Here is a 19,398-nt window from a genome sequence, read left to right as displayed (position 1 = left end):
TCTCATGTTGTCCAGGGACCCTACCTTCACAGTAGCCCCCATGATGGTTCCACCCACATAGTGACCCCTGCCCATGGTGACCCTCATCCCCATGGAAAACCCTGCCCTTCCAGTGGCTCTGGCCCCTAATGATGATTCTCACCCCTATGGTGTTCCTTGTCCATTACATCCAAAGTGATTCCCTTTGATCCCTCACTGACCTCCCCTGGCCTCACCTTGACCCCTTTCCCCCCAGGGATCCCGAGGAAAAGACGGAGCCCCTGGTGTCCGAGGAGACAAAGGAGATGTTGGCTTCATGGGTCCCCGGGGCCTCAAGGTGAGAAGGGGACTGCTTTTTTCCCCCTAATCAGGAGGACCTGATGTTGGAGGGTGAGGTATCTGGGGTCAGAGGTCAGGTATTTGGGGTCAGATGTGGGGGTATCTGGGGTTGAATGTGAGGTGTTAGGTTAGAGGTTGGAAGGTCAGAGGTTGGAGTATCTAAGGCCAGTTTGGAGAGTAGTTTCAGTGTCAAGGGGTTACAGGGTGAGGTATCTGGAAGTCATTTTTCACTTCTTTTCTCCCGCAGGGCGAACGGGGGGTTAAGGGAGCCTGTGGCCTTGATGGAGAGAAGGGAGATAAGGTACAGGGGTGATGGGGCATATGCGTGGGGATGTGGGGGGCTGTGAGGCCTGGGGCCTAAGGCTGATCCCTCCACCTGATCCCTGCAGGGAGAAGCTGGTCCCCCGGGCCGCCCAGGGCTGGCAGGACGCAAAGGAGAGTTGGTGAGAGTGGGGCACCCCCAGAATGAGGAGTGGATGGGTGGGCCAGGGCCTAGCTAATGTCTTCTCTTCTCCAGGGGGAGCCAGGTGTTCCAGGCCAGTCAGGGGCCCCTGGGAAGGAGGGCCTGATCGGTCCCAAGGTATGGGGTCTCTCTCAACAGTGGACATTGGGGGTTTAGGATTGGGCAGGGAAGGGCATGGTTGGGTCGTGAAGGCTTTGGGTCGTGAAAGGTTGGGACATTGGGGGGTGGAGTGGGGCTGGTCTTAAGGTTTCAGGGTGGGTTGGGGTCACAATGTGCTTTTTTATTTTTTCTTTGGCCGCACCGTGTGGCACGCGGGATCTTAGTTCCCCGACCAAGGATTGAATCCGTGCCCCTCAGTGGCAGCGCAGAGTCTTTTTTTTTTTTTTTAAGATTGATTTATTATTTCTTTATTTTATTTTTATTTCTCTTTGGCTGCGTCGGGTCTTAGTTGCGGCACGTGGGATCTTCATTGAGGCACGCGGGATCTTTCGTTGCAGTGTGCAGGCTCTTCGTTGCGGCGCACGGGTTTCTCTCTAGCTGTGCCATGCGGGTTTTCTCTTCTCTAGTTGTGGCACGCAGGCTCCAGGGCGCGTGGGCTCTGTAGTTGTGGTGTACGGGTTCCAGAGCGCGTGGGCTCTGTAGTTTGTGGCACGCAGTCTCTCTAGTTGAGGCGCGCAAGCTCAGTAGTTGTGGCGCATGGGCTTAGTTGCCCCGCAGCATGTGGGATCTTAGTTCCCTGACAAGGGATCAAACCCACGTCCCCTGCATCATAAGGCGGATCCTTTACCACTGGACCACCAGGGAAATTCCGAAGCGTGGAGTCTTAACCACTGGACTGCCAAGGAAGTCCCCACAATGCACATTTAGGATTAAGGGATGGGAGGTGGAGCAGCACATGCCTCAGGGCTAAGGGGTTACGGTGGGTGGAGGTCAGTGGGGAGGCTGGAGTGTCAGTGTAGGGGAAAAAGGTGGAGTCAGGGCAAGGGGCATCACAGTGGGGTCAGGGTCATGGGGATCATGGCAGATTGAGGGTCTTCGACTGGTAGGGCCACAGGTACTTGAGGTTATGGCCATTGGGCCTGGGGGCTTATGGGGGTTGAGCTGAGGTAGGCCAAGGCAGAGGGACTCTCATGCTTCTTTCTGTTCCCAGGGTGACCGCGGTTTTGATGGGCAGCCAGGACCCAAGGGTGACCAGGGCGAGAAAGGGGAGCGGGTAAGTTGAGGCTAAGGTCACGGTGAATTGAGGAGATTGTACTCTCTGGAAGTGGGTCCATCTTTGGAAGTTCTCATCACTGACCCTGACCTATCTCTCCTCAGGGGCCTCCAGGAATTGGGGGCTTCCCAGGTCCCAGGGGCAGTGATGGCTCTAGTGGTCCTCCCGGGCCACCTGGCAGTATTGGCCCCAAAGGCCCCGAAGGACTTCAGGGCCAGAAGGTGAGGGGCCCTGACTCTGATTCCAGACCCCTGAGCCTCACTGACCCTTCACACCTCATTGACCTCTAGCTCTGCAACCCATTCCCCCAACATCTTTGCCCCAACCTCTGAACTTATGATCCCAGTTTGTCCTACTTCTGACCCCCAGTGCCTCTGACCCTGCTTACTTGGTCCTGTCTGACAGGGTGAACGAGGTCCCCCTGGAGAGAGTGTGGTGGGGGCCCCTGGGGTCCCTGGAACCCCAGGAGAGAGAGGGGAGCAGGTGAGTGGGGATTCCTAGGCTTGGGGTTGGGGTGACCTCTGGTGTCCGTGAGATCAGAGGTCACAGCCTGGTCCTATCCATTGCACATAGGGGCGGCCAGGACCTGTGGGGCCCCGCGGCGAGAAGGGAGAAGCTGCACTGACAGTGAGTGTGGGGTATGGGGGTTGTGGGCTCTGCCTCCTGCACCCAACCCCCGACCCCCTGGACCCTGGACCCTGACTCAGCGCTGTCCCTCCATGATCCCTGCATCATGTACCCTTTGTCCTTCTGTGATCCATTGGTTCTTCATGACCCTTGTGGTCTTGGGCTCCTAGGAGGATGACATTCGGGGCCTTGTGCGTCAAGAGATGATTCAGCATTGCGGTGAGTGGGGCTCAGCCCACAGTCTCTTGGGTACCACCCCACTCCATCCCCGTACCCCTAGACAGGGGCAGGCAGCATCCCCAGAACTTCCAAGGGGCAAGCAGTCAAGGAGATGGGTGGAGACAGATGGATACAAAAAGCACACAGGTGTTTCAGGACAGACATGCTGACGGGACTTCCCCAAATGGAGACCCAGGCAGAGGTGGAGGGACTCGTAGTGTTCCTGGGTGCCCAGGATGGTGGCGTGTGGAGGGGCTGGAGGTGTGAGCAGAGCCGGCTCCTCAGGGCCTGACGTGGAGCCAGGGTGTGGGTGGAGGGCTCTGGTGGCCCTGGGGGGCATCAGAGAGTGAAGCTGGTCTCCTTCCGCCTCTCTCTGTGGCTGCTTTCCCTCTGTCTCCATGCCTGCGGCTCCTGACTGGCTGTCTCTCCCTCTCTCTCTTGCCCTTTGTTGGCCTGTTCCCAACTTCACTCTCGCCCTCTGTTTGCTTCTCCCCTTCCTTTCTTTCTCTTTCTCTCTCTCTGCCTCTGCTTCCCTTCCTCTCTCTCCTGTCTGTCACTCTCTCCTGCTGTCCCTCTCTGTATGTCTCTGCCCCCGTGTGCGTCTCTCTCCCTGCCTCTTTCCATCTTTGTCTCCTGCTCTGTTATTGTCTCTCTCGCTGCCCCCTCTCTGCCCCCTCCAGCCTGCCAGGGCCAGTTTATCACATCTGGATCACGTGAGTAGTTTTCTGGTATTTTCTGCTCCCGGAACTTTCCTCACCCCAGGCCCTGCTGTGCCCATCACCTGGGTCCTCGCAGCAGGGGCTTGGCAGGGGTGGCCACCATGCTGACCCCAGGGCCCTGTGCCCCTGCTTCTGGCTCTAGGACCCCTCCCTAGTTACGCTGCAGACACCGCTGGCCCCCAGCTCCACGCCGTGCCCATTCTCCGCGTCTCCCATGCAGAGGAGGAAGGTGAGGACGGCTGGAGCCGTGGGGCGTGTCGGGTGGGAGAACAGACACACACGGGGCTGCTCATGTGTGCAGGTCCCACGCCACGCATGTAGGGTCCACATTCAGGGAACACTCTTGTGTACATGTGGGAGACCAGCGCTGCCCACCCCATCCAAGGGCCAGGGTTGGGCAGCATGAACCCGGCCCTGCTGGGGCCCTGCTCACAGCACTCCCCACCATGCGTGCAGGCCAGGTGCCCCCTGAGGATGATGAGTACGAATACTCTGAGTATTCCGTGGAGGAATACCAGGACCCTGAGGCTCCTTGGGATGGCGATGGTGAGAAAGGGGGCTGGGCCCAGAGGGATTGGGGGAGGGGCAGACAGAGCCCATCCCTGCTGACCTCTCTGACCTCCATCAGCCCCGGACCCCTGCTCGCTTCCACTGGACGAGGGCTCCTGTACTGCCTACACCCTGCGCTGGTATCATCGGGCTGTGGCAGGTGGTACGGAGGCCTGTCACCCCTTTGTCTATGGTGGTTGCGGAGGGAATGCCAACCGTTTTGGGACCCGTGAGGCCTGTGAGCGCCGCTGCCCGCCCCGGGTGGCTCAGAGCCAGGGGACAGGTATGGGCGTACCTCCCATCCCATTAGGGGCCTACCCAGATCATGTCCAGGGTCAGGGTCCTGGGTCAGAAGTCCCCTCAGACTGGGGGACCTGGGACAGAATCCCCCCAGACCAAAAAGCCGAGTAGAGAACCCCAGCTCTATGTGGAGTCCCCAGTGTGGCCCCCTTCAGTGCTCCCTCCCTTAAAGACCTGAGTGAGCATCCCGCTCTGCGGGCAGAGCCTCCACACCCTATGCCCCCATCTTCCCCATTCCCCGTGGCTGATGGGATGGGTAAGGTCAGATGGCTGAACCCAACCTGCCCCACGCAGGTGCTGCCGGGAGCTTAGGCAGATGATGAGCTGAAGTTCAGCATCCCCTGGAGGAGTCGGTGTCTCAGCTGGACCCTGCTGTCCCTCCCCTTGGTGCTAGAGGCCTGCGTGCACGTGAGCGTGCATGAGCGTGTCCGTTAATTTCAGTGACTTGTTCCATGGGTCTAGCCTTCCCCCCTGTGGACAAACCCCCACTGTGGCTCCTGCCTCCCCGGCAGATGACTCAGTGTGGGATGGCTGTGGGCAGTGAGCGGATGTGACTGAATCTGACCGCATCTGACCTGCCCCTTGACCCAAGCCTGTGATGACATGGTGCTGATTCTGGGGGGCATTAAAGCTGCTGTTTAAAGGCCCCTGTTGTGACTGTTTGGGGAGGTGTGGGTGTCAGGGGGGCAGTACCATCCCAAGTGGGTACAGAGTCCCTCTGTCCAGCCGTGGTCACTGTCCTGTGACCCTCAGTCTCCAACTTGCCCCCAGAAACAAGACAGGGTAGGGGCCGAGGATATGTCCTCACTGCTCCCCAGGAGGGGATGAATCATAGGTGGGGGGCTGCCTCAAGCCAGGAGACAGGGCCCAGCTGTCAGCCCAGGGGCTGAGGGAGATAAATGGGCCCTGAAGAGGGCAGAGAGGCAGACCACAGCACAGCACTGCCTGGCCCTAGCTTATCCTAGAGGAGGCTGCTACTGGTAGGACTGGGGTCAAGGGGGGTGGGCAGGGCCTTTGGGGTTGAATGGATCTGGGATTTGGGTCAGTGGAGGTCTCTGAACCTGAGGTGCCCTGGGATCTCTGGCTGCTTCTCTGCCTCAAGGACCCCCATTCCTGCCTTTCTTTGCCCTGGATCTACTACAAGCTTTCTCGCTCAGACCTCAGGCTCCCCTTTGGTCCCTCTGTGTTTCTCTCTCTTTGCATCCTTATTTCCATCACACTGTCTCTGGGGCAGTTTCTGTCTCTTTTTTTTTGTTTGTTTGTTTTTTGCGGTACGCGGGCCTCTCACTGTTGTGGCCTCTCCCATTGCAGAGCACAGGCTCCGGACGCACAGGCTCAGCGGCCATGGCTCATGGGCCCAGCCGCTCCGCGGCACATGGGATCTTCCCAGACCGGGGCATGAACCCGTGTCCCCTGCATCGGCAGGGGGACTCTCAACCACTGCGCCACCAGGGAAGCCCTCTGTCTCTTTTTTCTTCCACTCTCCATTTGCTCCGCCTCCCTCTCATTCATTTCCATCTCTTTCTCCCTCTCCCTCTCTCCTCCCTCCCTCCCTTTCTTCTTCTTGTTCTTGTTCTTCCTCCCTCCCCCCCATCTCTCTCTCTATAAAATATATCCATATCTAGATGTACCTGTGGCTCTCTGTCTCTGGGTTTCTCCATCACTTTGTATATCTCTGTCTCTCTCACTCACTTTCTCACTCTTTCTGTCCCTCTGACCCCTTCTCTGCCTGGCTCTGTCTGTTATCTGTGTCTCACTCTGGCTCTCTTCTTGTTCCTTCATCTCTGTTTCTGTCTCTCTCTGTCCCTGGCCTGGCCGCTCTCTGTCTCTCTGCTTTCCCCATCTGTCTCTGTCTATGGGCCATAGCTGACCAGGGCCCCTGCCCTGAACCTGTTTTCTCCTCGCAGCCTGACCACACGATGAGCAGGTGGGCTCTGCTGGTGCTGATGGTCCTGACATTGGGCAGGACTCTGCTTGTCCCAGCAACCCCTATCCCAGGCTTCCAGCTTCTCCCTCAGAACTTTCCCCAGGCTACTCCCCGCCCTGTGACCTCGGAGAGCCTTTCAGCCAGCACCACAGGCCCCTCCACTGCTTGGGGCCGCCCCGGCCCTGGCTTCCGCCCTGGCCCCCGCATCACCCTCTCGCTGGATGTCCCCCTTTGCCTCCTGCGGATCTTACTGGAGCAGGCCCGGGCCAGGGCAGTGAGGGAGCAAGCTGCTGCCAGTACCCACATCCTGGCCCATGTTGGCCGCCGCTGAGCCTGAGGGAGAGGATCACAATGATGGAGCCAGTGTGGATGGGGAGACCTGCAAGGCAGCGGCAGAGCTGGACGGTGCTACATCTGGGCACGGTGCATCAGGACTCCGCCACGTGGGGTCACTGCCATGTGGTGTCATATCAGAGTGCCTCACAGAGTCACAGTGTGTCTGGACAGCCTGGATGTTGCTGTGTCAGGTTGTCAAGTGGAGTCTTGCCACTCCTAGGAGCCCCACAGGCTTACAGTATGTCTGGACAGCTTGGACACTACCATTGAAGGTCACTACCGCGTGGAGTCTTATCATGTCTGGGTCCCACTTGTGTCCAGTCACAGAGCATCTGGACACCATCACATGTGGTCACTGTAATGCTACTTTCAGGCACCTCAACACAAGAGACCATCACTGCATCGGAGACCAGCCCACCTAAGACCAGACCCACAGGTCTGCCCTGTCCTCCCACGGGTCACCACACAGAGAAATGCTGGCGGAGGGTCACATGCATGAGACAGCACCCACCCCAGATGGATGGGGCTATCAGGGGCATCTCTAGGCAGAGTGAGATGGTCGTACGTGGGAGGTCTGTGGCCGTGGCAGCCTTGCCCTGTGTGTGTGTGTGGGGGGGGTGTGCACGCATGTGTGGCTGCATCTCTGTGTATCTAACAGCTGTGAGTACGTGTGAGCAAGGTGAGGCCATATGAGGGAGCTGGGAGGAACAGGAGCTTGTCCCCCAAACCTACATGAAGCACGCTCAACACATAGCCAGGGACTGTCTTACCCACACCCCTGCATACCCAGCCTCTGCCCTTGGACACACATGGCTCAGGGGAGAGGGAGCTCAGGCTGCTGGGGCTCTGGCCCAACTGCCCCTCCTTCATCGAATTGTCCTGAGCAAACCTCCTCACCTTTCCAAGCCTGTTTTCTCCTCTGTAAAGCAGAGTGATGCCACCAAGCTTCTTGTGAGCACTGAGTGATGTAACGTGCATGAAGGTTCTGGCACGCAGAAAGCGCTCAATACATGTAGTGACCGGAGAATGGGATAGACAAGAATCACACAGTCGTGTGCACCCAGGCAGTGACACACGAGGGCGGAGTCATAGCTGGCTACGCTGCTCCTCTCCCCGCTCCTCCCGCCCCAATTTCACTGACCTGTCCCTTGGTGTGCAGGGCGTATATTTTGCCTAATCTCACAACCCCAACTCCATTGCTGTGCTGGGATGGGACTGACCTTCTGGAGAGTGTGGTCAGGCTTGCCTGCAGATGAGGCAGGTGTTCTGGGTAGTGTAGACAACTCCAGCTGGAGACGAGGGCCGGAGAAAGAGATAGCACTGTCGGAAGTGTGGCTGCCCAGGGCCGGGGTCACTGACGGAGATCTCACAGTTGTCAGCAGCCCTGGGGGTTGGGCCCAAGGCGGGGCTGGAGAGGCGGGGCCACCCGGCCTGCTGGGCTCTCTCCGGAGCCTGGAGGGCGGGGCTGCCCGACTCCGAGCTGCAGGGGGCGGCGGCCCAGGCCAGTTTGGTTGCAGGATGAACAGAGGCAAGGAAGGAGGCAGCTCCTTGACGGACCCCTGGTCAGGGAGCAGCAGACAGGGTAGGCACGGGGCAGGGTGGACAGGGTGGGGGGATTGGGAAAAGACCTGGGCAAAGTGGAGGTGGTGCTAGAAGGGATGTGAGAGTGTTGGGGGTCTCTCCAGGAATAGGGGTGCTCTTAGGGGCATCAGTCTGTCAGTGGCATGGAGGAGGGGGAACACTGGCGTCTTGCCGGGGAGAAGGAGCTGGGCCAAGGGGGAACTATAAATAGCTTCTTCCACCAGCCCAGGGGGAGGGACAGTCAGCTGGAGCTTCCCAGGGGGCCTCCTGCTCTGCCCTTTGGTGGCCTCCAAGGGGTCATGTTTATCCAGGTCCCCCCTCAGGGGTCATATCCAGAGGCTCATTTGGGAAGTTTTTCATGTGATGTTACTTTAGCCCTTAAACCAGCATTTCTAGGGCAACTACTGTGTGCCTTGTGCCGGTCCTGAGCTGCTCTAAGCACCTACTGTGTGCTCTGTCCCAGTCAGGAACCTCTCTGAGCACCTTACTGTGTGCTCTGGCTGGTCCTGAGTCACTTTGAGCACCTACTGTGTGCCCTGTGCCAGGCTGGAATCAGCAAGTGCCGACCAGGGTTCACGGGCTGCTCGGTTACACGGCTCTCTACCCCCAAGTTGGAACCTCACACCCTGTGTGAGCTCTGGACCCAGGGAGACACAGGATGATCCTTGGCTAGAAATGGCCAGAGGAAGCTGGAACTCCTAGGAACTCCCCAACGTCCCAGTGACAGCAGAGGGGAGAGGAGGAGGGAATAAAGGGGAAGGAAGACAGCAGAGAGCAGCAGGCCTCACTGCAGCTGGCCTGTCTCTGCACCAGCCTGGGTGCAGGGCCTGTTAGTGTGTGTGCACCAGTGGCTGTGTGCATACCATGCTTTCGTGCAGTGGTGTGTGGGTCTGTGTGGGATGCACTGAGGTCCCTGGGCCCATATGCTGCAAAGGGTGGCTGTCGGTTTGGCCAGGTCTGGCCAGCAGATACGTGGACTGGGAAGAGTTTGAGCATTGAGGACTGAAGACTGAGGACACCCCACAGCTTGTAGTCTGGAACACTGGGAGGAGGTCCAGTGGTCAGTGCAGAGGGCACCACAGGAGCCAGGCCAGGCAGGTTCACGGCGAGGAAAAGCTGAGCAGGATGTGTTCACACACAAGTGCACACTGACATCCTAGTACACCTCCCACCCTTGGTCCAGGAGAGCTGGCTCACTCTGGGATGGCCCGAAGGAGGGAAAGCCATGAGGGCCAGTTATTCTATTGGACATATTGGCGCTGAGGGAGCAGAAAGTCAGGAGAGCATTTCAATGGAGGGAACATGCAAGAGTGCAAGTGTGGAGGTGGGATGTGTGGTTATAGTACAAGGTGTGGGAGGTGAGGTTCTGAAGGGCTGGGAGCTGAGCTGAGTCCATCCTGCACTGTGGGCTGGCGGTTCGGTGACACTGGGCCCTTCTCCCCTTCCTCAATTTCCTACCTGAGAAATGGGGCCATGGGAGAGGAGTATCCTCAGAGCAGATGTAGACCCTGGCCTTGGGGAGGGGCTCCAGGCTCCTCCTGCTGTTGACATGTGGCCTCACACTGGATAAAGAGACTTGGGAAGGTATGTCTGGGTCAGCCCAGGGTCAGACAGGAAGAGTGGGAGGTACAGAGCCACTGATTTTCCTGGGAAGCCAGACTCAGACTTTTGGAGGTGAGGATGGCTTCCCAGACATGGCCCTGGCCTCCTGCCCTGCCCTGGCTGTCCCCTACCCCCAGCCTTTGACTAACATTCCAAGAGGGTTGGAGAGAATGGCAGGCCTGAGAAGGTGCAGGGTGTCTGTGGATGTTAGATGAGGTAGACTTTGCAATGACTGCTGGGGGTTGGACAGGGTGTGGGTATGTGGTGACAAGGTCTCTGAGGCTAGGGTGGCCCCAGGATGGCCTTGGTAGTGGCCAGGAGACAGACAGGAGGGCTGACTTGTCAGGAACAGAATGAGTGGCTTTGGAGAAGTAGGAAGTGGGTGGAAGGTCACTAGGGGCATCCTGCTCATCAGGAGCTGCCTATGGGTGTGCCAGCTGCTGGGCATGAGGTGCGGAAGGACGTGGACGGTGGACACTGAAGAGGGAGGTTGAAGAAGGAGGAAGTGGTCGACTCTGTCTGAGGCAGGGCATTTCCTGGGGAGGCAGCTTGAGCTGCTTCCAGGGAAGTTCTGCGTGGGCTTCTAGCACGTGGACCTCCTTAACCTTCATTTCCTGTGAAGTGGGCAAGACATCTGTATCAGTCATCTTAAGGGTCCTTGCCAGGCTCTGAAGGGCTGGGCTGTGACTTGGAGGACTGACTCAAGGCAGGGGTGTGACAAGGAGGGCAGAGGGAGGGGTGCTGCCCCTGTGGAACACTGGGTGGAGACTTTTCTCCATGCCCCAGCCCCTGGATCCTGGCTGGGCACACATTAAGCAGAGAGAACTTGGGGATGCAGTGATCCTGCCAGGGGATGTGGTGGAGGACATCGCTAGAGGGCAGTGTGACCCAGACTCGAGCAGTGTCAGCTAAGGTCGGGGGCAGAAAGTGTACAAAGCTTAAGAGGTTGGGCTGAGGAGACAGGAGGTAGGCCAAGTGTTCCCGAACTCAGGCTCTCTCCCTTTCCCCTTGCCTCCACTGCAGTTTTAGAGACAGGAGGAAGAGAAATAACATAATAAATGATAACATTAATGTGCTTTAGAATGGATTTCTCAGACACTGACACTTTTAACACATACCAGAATCTTGTAAGATCCGTGACAGTGTGTATTCCATTTTCCTGATGAAGAAGCAGAGGCTCATTAAAGAAAAAAATGTGTAAACTTATGATTTAAAATTTAATTGGTAAAAATGAAATCCTGGAAGGAGAAGTAAGATACTGTCAGGGTTTGGGGAGTCCCCAGGGACCTTGGTTACTAAGTGCCGCTCACGTGCTCCAGGTGGGCTGGGGTTTAGCCCGAGCTCCCCAGCAGCTAAGGCAAAGAGAGAAACACGATTAATTTTGAGATTTGTCCTCTGTCCCTGTCCATGAGATAAAGGAGCTTTTTCAGCGTGGTTGAGCAGGCTGCTCCTGTGGGCAGTGGAGAGTCCCGGGACTCGGAGCAGAAGAGAGGGTCGGGGCACAAGGCCGGTGGGGCGCGGCGGAGTTGACAACCGGGCCAGTGATGAGAGTTACGCAGAGGCCGCCAGGCTGGTCCTGACCAACTAAGCTCTGCGCGTCACGCAGGCCTACCCCAACGCATGCAAACCCCTCCTCCTGGGGGCCCTGAGGTCACGCAGAGCGGGAAGTGGGACCTCGGGTGTCCTGGGGGCAAGCCTGGCACGCCCAGGGCGAAGCCGTGGGTGAGGTCTATGCAAATCATCAGGGTCGCGTTGGGTGTGCTGGGCTCCGGCATCCAGGGCGGGGCCTGCACCATCCAAGCCTGGAAACTGGGGAGCTGGGCATGCGCTTCCCCCATCCTGGCATGCAGGGCGGGCCCGCTTGGTCCAAAACGCGCTAGTACGCTAGTAGGCGAGCTGAGCATGCGTGGTAGGAGGCCAGGCGCTCTTCAGTTGGGGTGGAGCCTACTCGTTCCGGGGCGGGGCCTGCGGGGAGTTGGAAGGGCGTCATCGCGGCTTCAGGAGGGGCGGGGCTGAGGGGCAGAACTGGGGGGCGGGGCATCGAGTGGCCCGAGGTGGCCGGGCTGCTGGGTTGGAAGCAGCGCAGTCCGACTCATCCTAGCCCCAGGATGGCGTCCCCACGGGAACTGACCCAGAACCCCCTGAAGAAGATCTGGATGCCGTACAGCAATGGGCGGCCTGCTCTGCACGCCTGCCAGCGCGGTGGTGAGGCGGGGTCCGCGGGGAAGGGGGAGGGCGGTGCATGGGCATGGGTATTGGTCTTACGTGGAGAGGGAGCCGGGAACAGGTGGGGAACCGGGGACAGGTGAGGCAGCCGTGACTGGTGGGAGGGGAACAGGAACAGGTGGGAGGCCTGGGACTGGTGTGGCAGAGCGGGAGGCGGGGACAGGTGTGTTGCGACGTCTCGGCTCAGCGGGAGCTAGTTCTGGCCGCCATCACCTAGGGGAGGGCTTAGGACCCTTCCCACACCACTCTGTCCCCACCGCCTCAGGTCAGGGGAGGACTTGGAGCCTCGGTCCTGCCCTCTCAGCTGGCCAGAGAGCGTGGGCCGGGTGGTCAGGCCGGGGTCTGAGCTGTGTTGGCCCTAGGAGATTCGCTTGGTCTCTCTGAGCCCAGAACTTTCAAAGGCCCAAGGCGGGGAGGAAGGCCCATCTCTGGGCCTGAAATCGAGTTTTGGGAGGAATTTCAGGGAAGTGCACATGTGTTCAGGATAGAGACAGTGAGACCACTTTGTTATATGGGCCTGTCTTTGTGTCCATGGGTGTGTAAGCATCCAGGTGGGGTTGTGGGTGACTGGTAAAACTGGAGCGTGGAAACATCTAGAACATATGCTGAAATTCAAGGAATCGTTAAGGGGATTACTTTTCCTGTGGTCCTAGGTGTTAAACCCACTTCATTGATTTTCTGCTTGTCCTTAAATGAGTCTGCAACTTTTTTATTACCAAGAAAAACAAAGATTTATTTTAGGAGTAACTGAAATGTTGTAATAAATTTGGAAGTTGGCAAGGTCCTCAGAGAACATCTAGTCCAGCTTCTGATACAGATTTGGAAATGGAGGTCAGGAGATTGTGTTATGTGCTGGGGTCTCCCTGCACTCCTGACCTCTGCTTGGGCATGATAGGAGAGGAGAGAGTGCTTGGTGCTTGTCTTGCTTTGAGGGTATCCTGGGGGCCTTGGCTTTGACCAGGATGTGAGTCCTAGGTGAGGAGTGTGTGCATCTCTTAGCACACTGTGGAACCTGGTAGGGGTGGCCGTGGTTTTGACCAGACATTCTGGTGGGTCGTTACTCTGACCATAATGTAGGTCCTGGTGGGCTGCTGAAACTGTGAACCTGCTTTTAGCCCTGGGGCCATGGCTTTCCAGTCAGTATTCAGTCCTAAGGGACTATGGCTACACCCTAGCCAGTTTTCCTTCTAGACTTCTGGAGATGTGGAGGGCTAGGCCCCTTTCTCTTGTGCTTCTAGTCAGTCCGTGTTAGGGCTGTATTGTCCTAACTAGGGGGTGGCCTCCGTTGTTACATAAAGGAGAAGGAGTGAGAACATGGACTTTGGAGGCAGGAGCACTCAAGCTGCGTCGTGGTTCAGCTGGGTGACCTTGGGCAAAGAGCTGACCCTCTAGGTTCCTTATCTGTGAGACTGAGACAGTCATCATCCTTGCACTGTGAAGCTGCTGTGAGCCTCTTTTTTTAAAGTTTATATATATATATATATATTTATTTATTTATTTATTTATTTATTTATTTATGACTGCATTGGGTCTTTGTTGCTGCTCGCGGGCTTTCTCTAGCTGTGGCGAGCGGGGTTTACTCTTTGTTGCGGTGCACGGGCTTCTCATTGCGGTGGCTTCTCTTGTTGTGGAGCACAGGCTCTAGGCGTGTGGTCTTCAGTAGTTGCCGCACGCAGGCTCAGTAGTTGCGGCGCATGGGCTTAGTTGCTCCATGGCATGTGGGATCTTCCTGGCCCAGGGCTCGAACCCATGTCCCCTGCATTGGCACCAGGGAAGTCCTGTGAGCCTCTTGATAAGTGCTTGATAAATGGTAGCAGGTAATTTTGTAATTTATCATCACTGTTGTTTCTTTGCTTCTCCATACCTCAAAGTCAGGGATTGAAGCTCCAAGCCAACCCCCTTTCAGGTGGCAAAGGAGTTGAGGCCCAATGGGAGGGGACTTGCCCAGGTCTAACTACCCCTGGGGCAGGCCTGTGTTTCTCCAAGCTCCAGGTATGCAACTAAAATGTGGCTCTGGCCTGAGCAGAGGGGCTCGTGCCATGGCACTGCCTCAGGGTGTTGCAGTGGGTGGGACTGTGAGCTGGCCTGGCACAGGAGGGCTTCCTGGAGGTAGCACCCAAGAGGCTAAAGATGAGACCTGCAAATCGTGTGGGGGTTTGGACCCCAGGCTAGGGTCTCACAGTTCACAGCAAGGAGGGAGTAAGCAGGGAATGAACAAGGAACCAGCACCTCAGGTCCCAAGCCCGTATTCATGCAGCATCTTACCCTTTGCGTAGTGGGCTTCTAACTAGATTGGAGGACCACAAGGACAGGTGGGAACCTGAGGGTCAAGGTGGGTGGAAGTTGACTTGATCACAGGGCTTTATAGAGAAGAGGATGAGGAGGGACCCTAGTCTGTGCTGTGTGGTGGGTTGTCTTTGGGGTCTAGTCTGAGCTCCTCAGGGCAACAGAGGCTGGTTGGCTGAGGGATGTTCCCTGCCTTCTCCTCCCCCACTCTTCATGAGCAATTCTTCCTCCTTTTGATAGAATTCAGGGCTACACAGAGGGCCTGGAAGCTGTTACCTTTCTGGTCATTGACCTGGAGGAGCTCTGGGGGCAGATGGGGTAGGAGATGGAAAGGGGACTCGGGGAACATGGCAGAAAGGACAGTATTTGATAGCCTTTCTTAGCCAAAAGGTGGCAAGACTGCCTGGGTAAGGCTACGACTGGTGTGTGCACAGGACAGTAGGAGAGACAACTTTCTCTCCCCTCTGAACAGGACAGTAATGCCAGTTTGCTTTATTTTAAATAACTCTCCCTTCCCCAGCCCGGCCCACGGAAGTCGGGGCAGGTGCAGTTCAAGACTTAGTTCTAGAACCCACTCCAGGGACTTGTGGCTGCCCCTGCGGAGGTACCACCAGAAAGTAGTCACCAGCACCAGGCTTGTCTCAGCCTCTCGACTCCTTGGGCTCCTGTGGCCTTGAGCAAATTTACAGATAATTTACAGGAACTAGTGAGAAAAGCTGAGTTGAAATATCTTCAGATTTCCTTCCGCACATGCCCCATGTCCTGAACTGTGTGTTCTGCTGTCCTTTTGCTCAATGTTGAGGTCCTGAGGGCCCAGATCTGCAGCTCCAACTGCATGCCCCCACTCACCTGGTCTACCTGCCCTTGGTTCAAGTGTGTTTCCTCCGTGTGGGCCTCGGTTTGCAATTTCTCCATTGCTGGAACTTCCCCAGTGTTATGCTGTTGCAAGCAGGGCGGGTGTGAATATGCTTGTACTTTGAATTTTCTTTTGTATCATTGACTTGGGACCTTATCTTGAGGAGCAGAGGTGATAGGTAATTTATTGCTCTCGTTTTGTGCCCAGCCCTGATTTGCTGCCCTGACTGCCCACCATGGCTGTGCATGGGGCGGGGGGATGCTGTCACCAAACGCTGTGGGAGGAGGCCAGGGACATCTCTGGGAAGATGGAAGCTGTGAAGAGGTGATGCAGAACCTCAGCCCTGGGGTCGTGGGAGAGCCCTTCAGGGAGCAATGGGAAGGGGTGGCCTCATCAGAGGGAGCAGGCTGGGCGCAGGTTTTCCCCACAGTGAGTAGCTGATGCACTGCGCTGTGGTTGCTTGGGAGCCCTGACCAACTGGCCAGAAATTGTGCAAACAGCCCAGGACTCAGCAGCACTGGCCTGGCCCTCAGGATGCAGGGCCTTGCCTAACTTGTTTTTCTCTCAGCTTAGCCAATGCTGAAGTTTTTGTTTTTTTAAAAAATAAATTTATTTTTGGCTGCATTGGGTCTTTGTTGCTGCATGTGGGCTTTCTCTAGTTGCAGTGAGCGGGGGCTACTCTTCGTTGGGTGTGCAGGCTTCTCATTGTGCTGGCTTCTCTTGTTGTGGAGCACAGGCTCTAGTCGCACAGGCTTCAGTAGTTGTGGCATGCGGGCTCTATGGCGCAGGCTCAGTAGTGGTGGCACATGGGCTTAGTTGCTCCGCAGCATGTGGGATCTTCCCGGGCCAGGGCTTGCACCCGTGTCCCCTGCATTGGCAGGCGGATTCTTAACCACTTGCGCCACCAGGGAAGTCCCAACGCTGAGGTTTTTCTGCAAGTTTCCTCACTCTTACTCACCATCAGGCTGTGTCTGCAGGATCCCCTCCTTCTCTCCCCTGGGACTTGCAGAATGGGTCACATTTGCCCAAAAGTCATGCACAGGAGTGACGGAGCCCCCACTGGCAAGCAGGGTCTTTTACTTCTATTCGGGGCCTGCCTGGAGACAGACAGTTGCCTCTGCACCCCAAGTCCCAAGGGCAGTCCTGAGATACATCTGTGTCCTTAGCCAGGCGGGCTGCCAAGTCCAGGCAGAGGGCACAGCTTCCTGGAAGTGTTCCAGCTCTTACATGGGGATATTGCTAGGCGTCGCTGAGGGATTATCATCCCATTTTACAGGTGAGGACACCAAGGCTCAGAGCTGCCAGTAAGTGTCAGAGTCAAGATAGGAACCCAGGCCTGACTGACTCTGACCACCTCTGCACTCCATCTCCAGTGAGGGAGACAGGTTGAAGGGTGGGGTCCAGCAGTCTGTCTGAGGAGGGCTACCAGGTGAAAGCACTTGCAGAGCCATGTGGGCAGAGGAGGGGTAGTGACAGGTCCCCACCTCTGTCCATCTGTCTGCTGTGGTTTTACTTGGCCCAGGTCCTGAGGACGATGAAAGGGAAGCTTCCTGAGGCTTCTGAGGTGAGACCACACTGAAAGTGGAGCTGGATCCCATAGTCTGGCAGTTCTGCTGCCTTGGTGTCTGTCTTAGTGGGCCATGGATTTGGGGGCTGGGTGCAGACTCTTCCCCGCCTCTAGCCTTGGCAGCTTCTCTTTTTGGCACACCGACCTGGTGGCACATGGGATGGCGGTGGCTGGCTATCAGAGGGACCGCCCTTGTGGCATTGGCCTGGATCTCTGGTCTCAGCCCCCTGTGGCCCTCACCCTGGTGGGTTTTGAGGTGCCTCCATCTCCTTCCCTGCCCACAATTTTTGAGCACCAAATCTGCCAGGCCTCAGGATCCTGAATGGCTCAGACACTGCAGGGCTGCTTTCACCCCAAGTGATCAGTTGTGGAGAGCAGACTCATTGGCGAGATGACTGGGTTGAGGGAGAGAGCGCAGCAGGTGGGCATGCAGGTGCCTTGGAGGAAGGACTCACTGCAGAAGCTGCTTCCGGGCTTTGTAGATGAAGAGAAATTCTCCCTGGGGAGCGGAAGCAGTGGTGCTGTGTGAGCAGGAATGCTGAATGACGGGTTCCTGGATGACAGGCAGGCATTGAATACCCCACTGGGTTTTGGCGCTGTCCCACCTGCCAGGGGAATTCCCCCGCAGAGTTTAGCCAGGGCCGTGGCAGCTCCAGCTTTATATCTGATGGTGCACATCAGGGTAAATGCTGGCGAGATCCCACGGCGCCTCCCTGAGCACTGACAGGCCTAGGGAACTGGACATGCCAGCGCTGGTTAGAGACCACGGTCTGTGGGTGCCCAGGGAGCTCTCTGCTGCCAGGAGCCTGGGAAGGCACATCTGATGCTGGGCCTGGAAGGAGGGGCCAACTGGGAGGGGTCCGGCCTCCTCAGACACTGCTCCTTGCCTTTCAGTTTGCATGACCAACTGCCCGACGCTCATTGTCATGGTGGGGCTGCCTGCCAGGGGCAAGACCTACATCTCTAAGAAGCTGACCCGCTACCTGAACTGGATTGGCGTGCCCACGCGGGGTGAGACTCAGCCTTGGCTTTCCAAGGGGGCTTTGGGACTTTGTGGGGGAGCGGGGAGGAGTGAGAAGGCTGGACTGCCACAGGGCCTGGGGGTGGGTCAAGGTCAGGGGTTGGGGAGGGATGCTGTTGTGTGAAAACTGAGCCTCTCCCTTCCCCCAGAATTCAACGTTGGCCAGTATCGCCGGGACATGGTCAAGACATACAAGTCTTTTGAGTTTTTCCTTCCAGACAATGAAGAGGGCCTGAAAATCAGGAAGTGAGTTTGTGTGCGTATGTGTGTTTGTTTATGAAGAAGGCCCTGGAGCCCAGTTGCTAGTGATGACCAAGCTGTTCCTGAGACCTGGCCTTGCCCTACCCTGTGGGCTGTAACAGGGCTGGTTTCTTGACCTCTCAGGATGTGGTGGGGGTGAGGATGTGCTGGGTTTGGGGACAAAGGGAGTGGGTATTTGGCCCCTTGGTGGCTCGCCCTGCCCTGCCCTGTGGGATGTCTGTGGGAGGGGAGCGTGGAGCTTCAGGGAGATGGTGGAGGCTTAGCCAGGGCCTGTTGGCTTACCCCAGGCCATCCATGGGGATGGGCTCTGATAGGGAGGGGAGCCCTAGGTGAAGCAGAGATACAGGCCTCAGGGGTATGGCAGAGTGGGACTGGGACTACCTCCTGACACCTTCTCGCAAAGCCAGAAGGACCAGACCCAGAACTGGGGCGTTTCCTCCCTTGCCCCAGGATAAGCCTCCTACTGATATTTGGAGGCAGCTTGTCATGTTCTTGGCATGTGTTGGGTAGGCCTTGGCTTTCCTTTGAAGTTGCCTCAGTGTTGCTGGGTGACGAGATGGAAATTTGCATATGATACCCACTTTCCCTCTCCATTCAGACTTGAATTGATTGCTTTCTCCAGAAAAACTGAGCACCAGCTGTGGTCTGAGGAGCTATGCTATGCTGTACTCGGCAGGTGTCAACTGAGGGATCAAGAAGCTTCCTGCCCTTGTTCTGGGCCCAGCCGTTGTGGGAGGGCTTTGAGCAGAGGTTGGCCCAGCTCTAGTGACCTTCCCAAATCAAGCCCCAGGCCAGAAGCCCCTGGTTATTGCCGTGGTTGACCTGCTCCCTCTCTGGCCACCAGGGGGCAGGAGTTCCCCATCGTGGGGCTTGGCCCTTCCGTGCCTCTGCTGTTGGGTCAATGGGGCAGGGCGGGCTGCTGCACCAAGAAGGGAAGTGGAGTCTGACATTCAGGTCTCTGGGGCCGAACTGTGAATTGTGGGTAAAACTCAAGGGTGGGCCCTCTGTGATAACGACCCAGACAAAAGTGAGGGTACTGATATTTGAACCTACTGTGTGCTGTGTGTGTGTGATGCCCATTGCCGCCCCCTGCCCACCTTAAAGATGAGGAAATTGAGGCTCAGCAGTCTCACACAAGATCCCAAGTAACTTCACAGAGTCCAGACTTAAATCTAACCCCATGTACCACTAAAAACTGTCCGTCCATCATTCCGGAAGTAGTCAATTTGTAGATCAAAGGTTGCATCAGATGCAAATTCTGCAACAACTTCAAGCTGTGGGCACTCATTAGCTGCTTTGATCTTCCCTACAGTGGGCTGTGGTGCCT

General features: G+C 57.0%; 2 protein-coding genes across 14 annotated transcripts in view; both read left to right on the top strand.

Annotated features, from left to right (window-relative positions):
- The first annotated feature begins 5,395 nt into the window (after window positions 1-5,395).
- On the top strand, window positions 5,396-7,872 carry UCN2 (urocortin 2). Its single transcript, XM_089919269.1, has one exon. It carries the CDS (start codon window positions 6,034-6,036, stop codon window positions 6,664-6,666), a length of 633 nt encoding a protein of 210 aa, XP_089775395.1. The 5' UTR covers window positions 5,396-6,033; the 3' UTR covers window positions 6,667-7,872.
- Window positions 7,873-8,151: 279 nt separating this feature from the next.
- The window catches only part of PFKFB4 (6-phosphofructo-2-kinase/fructose-2,6-biphosphatase 4), a 40,871-nt gene continuing 29,624 nt past the window's right edge, over window positions 8,152-19,398 (top strand). For 3 of the 13 annotated variants that reach the window (XM_089919255.1, XM_089919253.1, XM_089919252.1), the window contains exons 1-3: window positions 8,153-8,253; window positions 17,684-17,800; window positions 17,960-18,056. In XM_089919255.1, the coding sequence (XP_089775381.1) occupies window positions 8,190-8,253; window positions 17,684-17,800; window positions 17,960-18,056 (278 nt within the window). In that variant the 5' untranslated portion in view covers window positions 8,153-8,189. Of the gene's footprint in view, window positions 8,254-11,880; window positions 12,060-17,683; window positions 17,801-17,959; window positions 18,057-19,398 lie in introns of those variants that run through there. The other 10 variants (XM_089919259.1, XM_022573246.3, XM_089919256.1 and 7 more) reach the window with 6 other exon arrangements.

Source organism: Delphinapterus leucas, chromosome 10, assembly GCF_059928025.1.
Source record: "Delphinapterus leucas isolate spDelLeu-1000000601 "Yukka" chromosome 10, BTC_Dleu_Yukka2, whole genome shotgun sequence".
Lineage (NCBI taxonomy): Eukaryota > Metazoa > Chordata > Mammalia > Artiodactyla > Monodontidae > Delphinapterus > Delphinapterus leucas.
The sequence above is the reverse complement of the archived record's forward strand: the minus strand, read 5'-3'. Positions and strand labels throughout refer to the sequence as shown.

Coding starts and splice junctions, on each gene's coding strand:
- UCN2 (XM_089919269.1), top strand. CDS start 6,034: ATGTACCTGTGGCTCTCTGTCTCTGGGTTTCTCCATCACTTTGTATAT.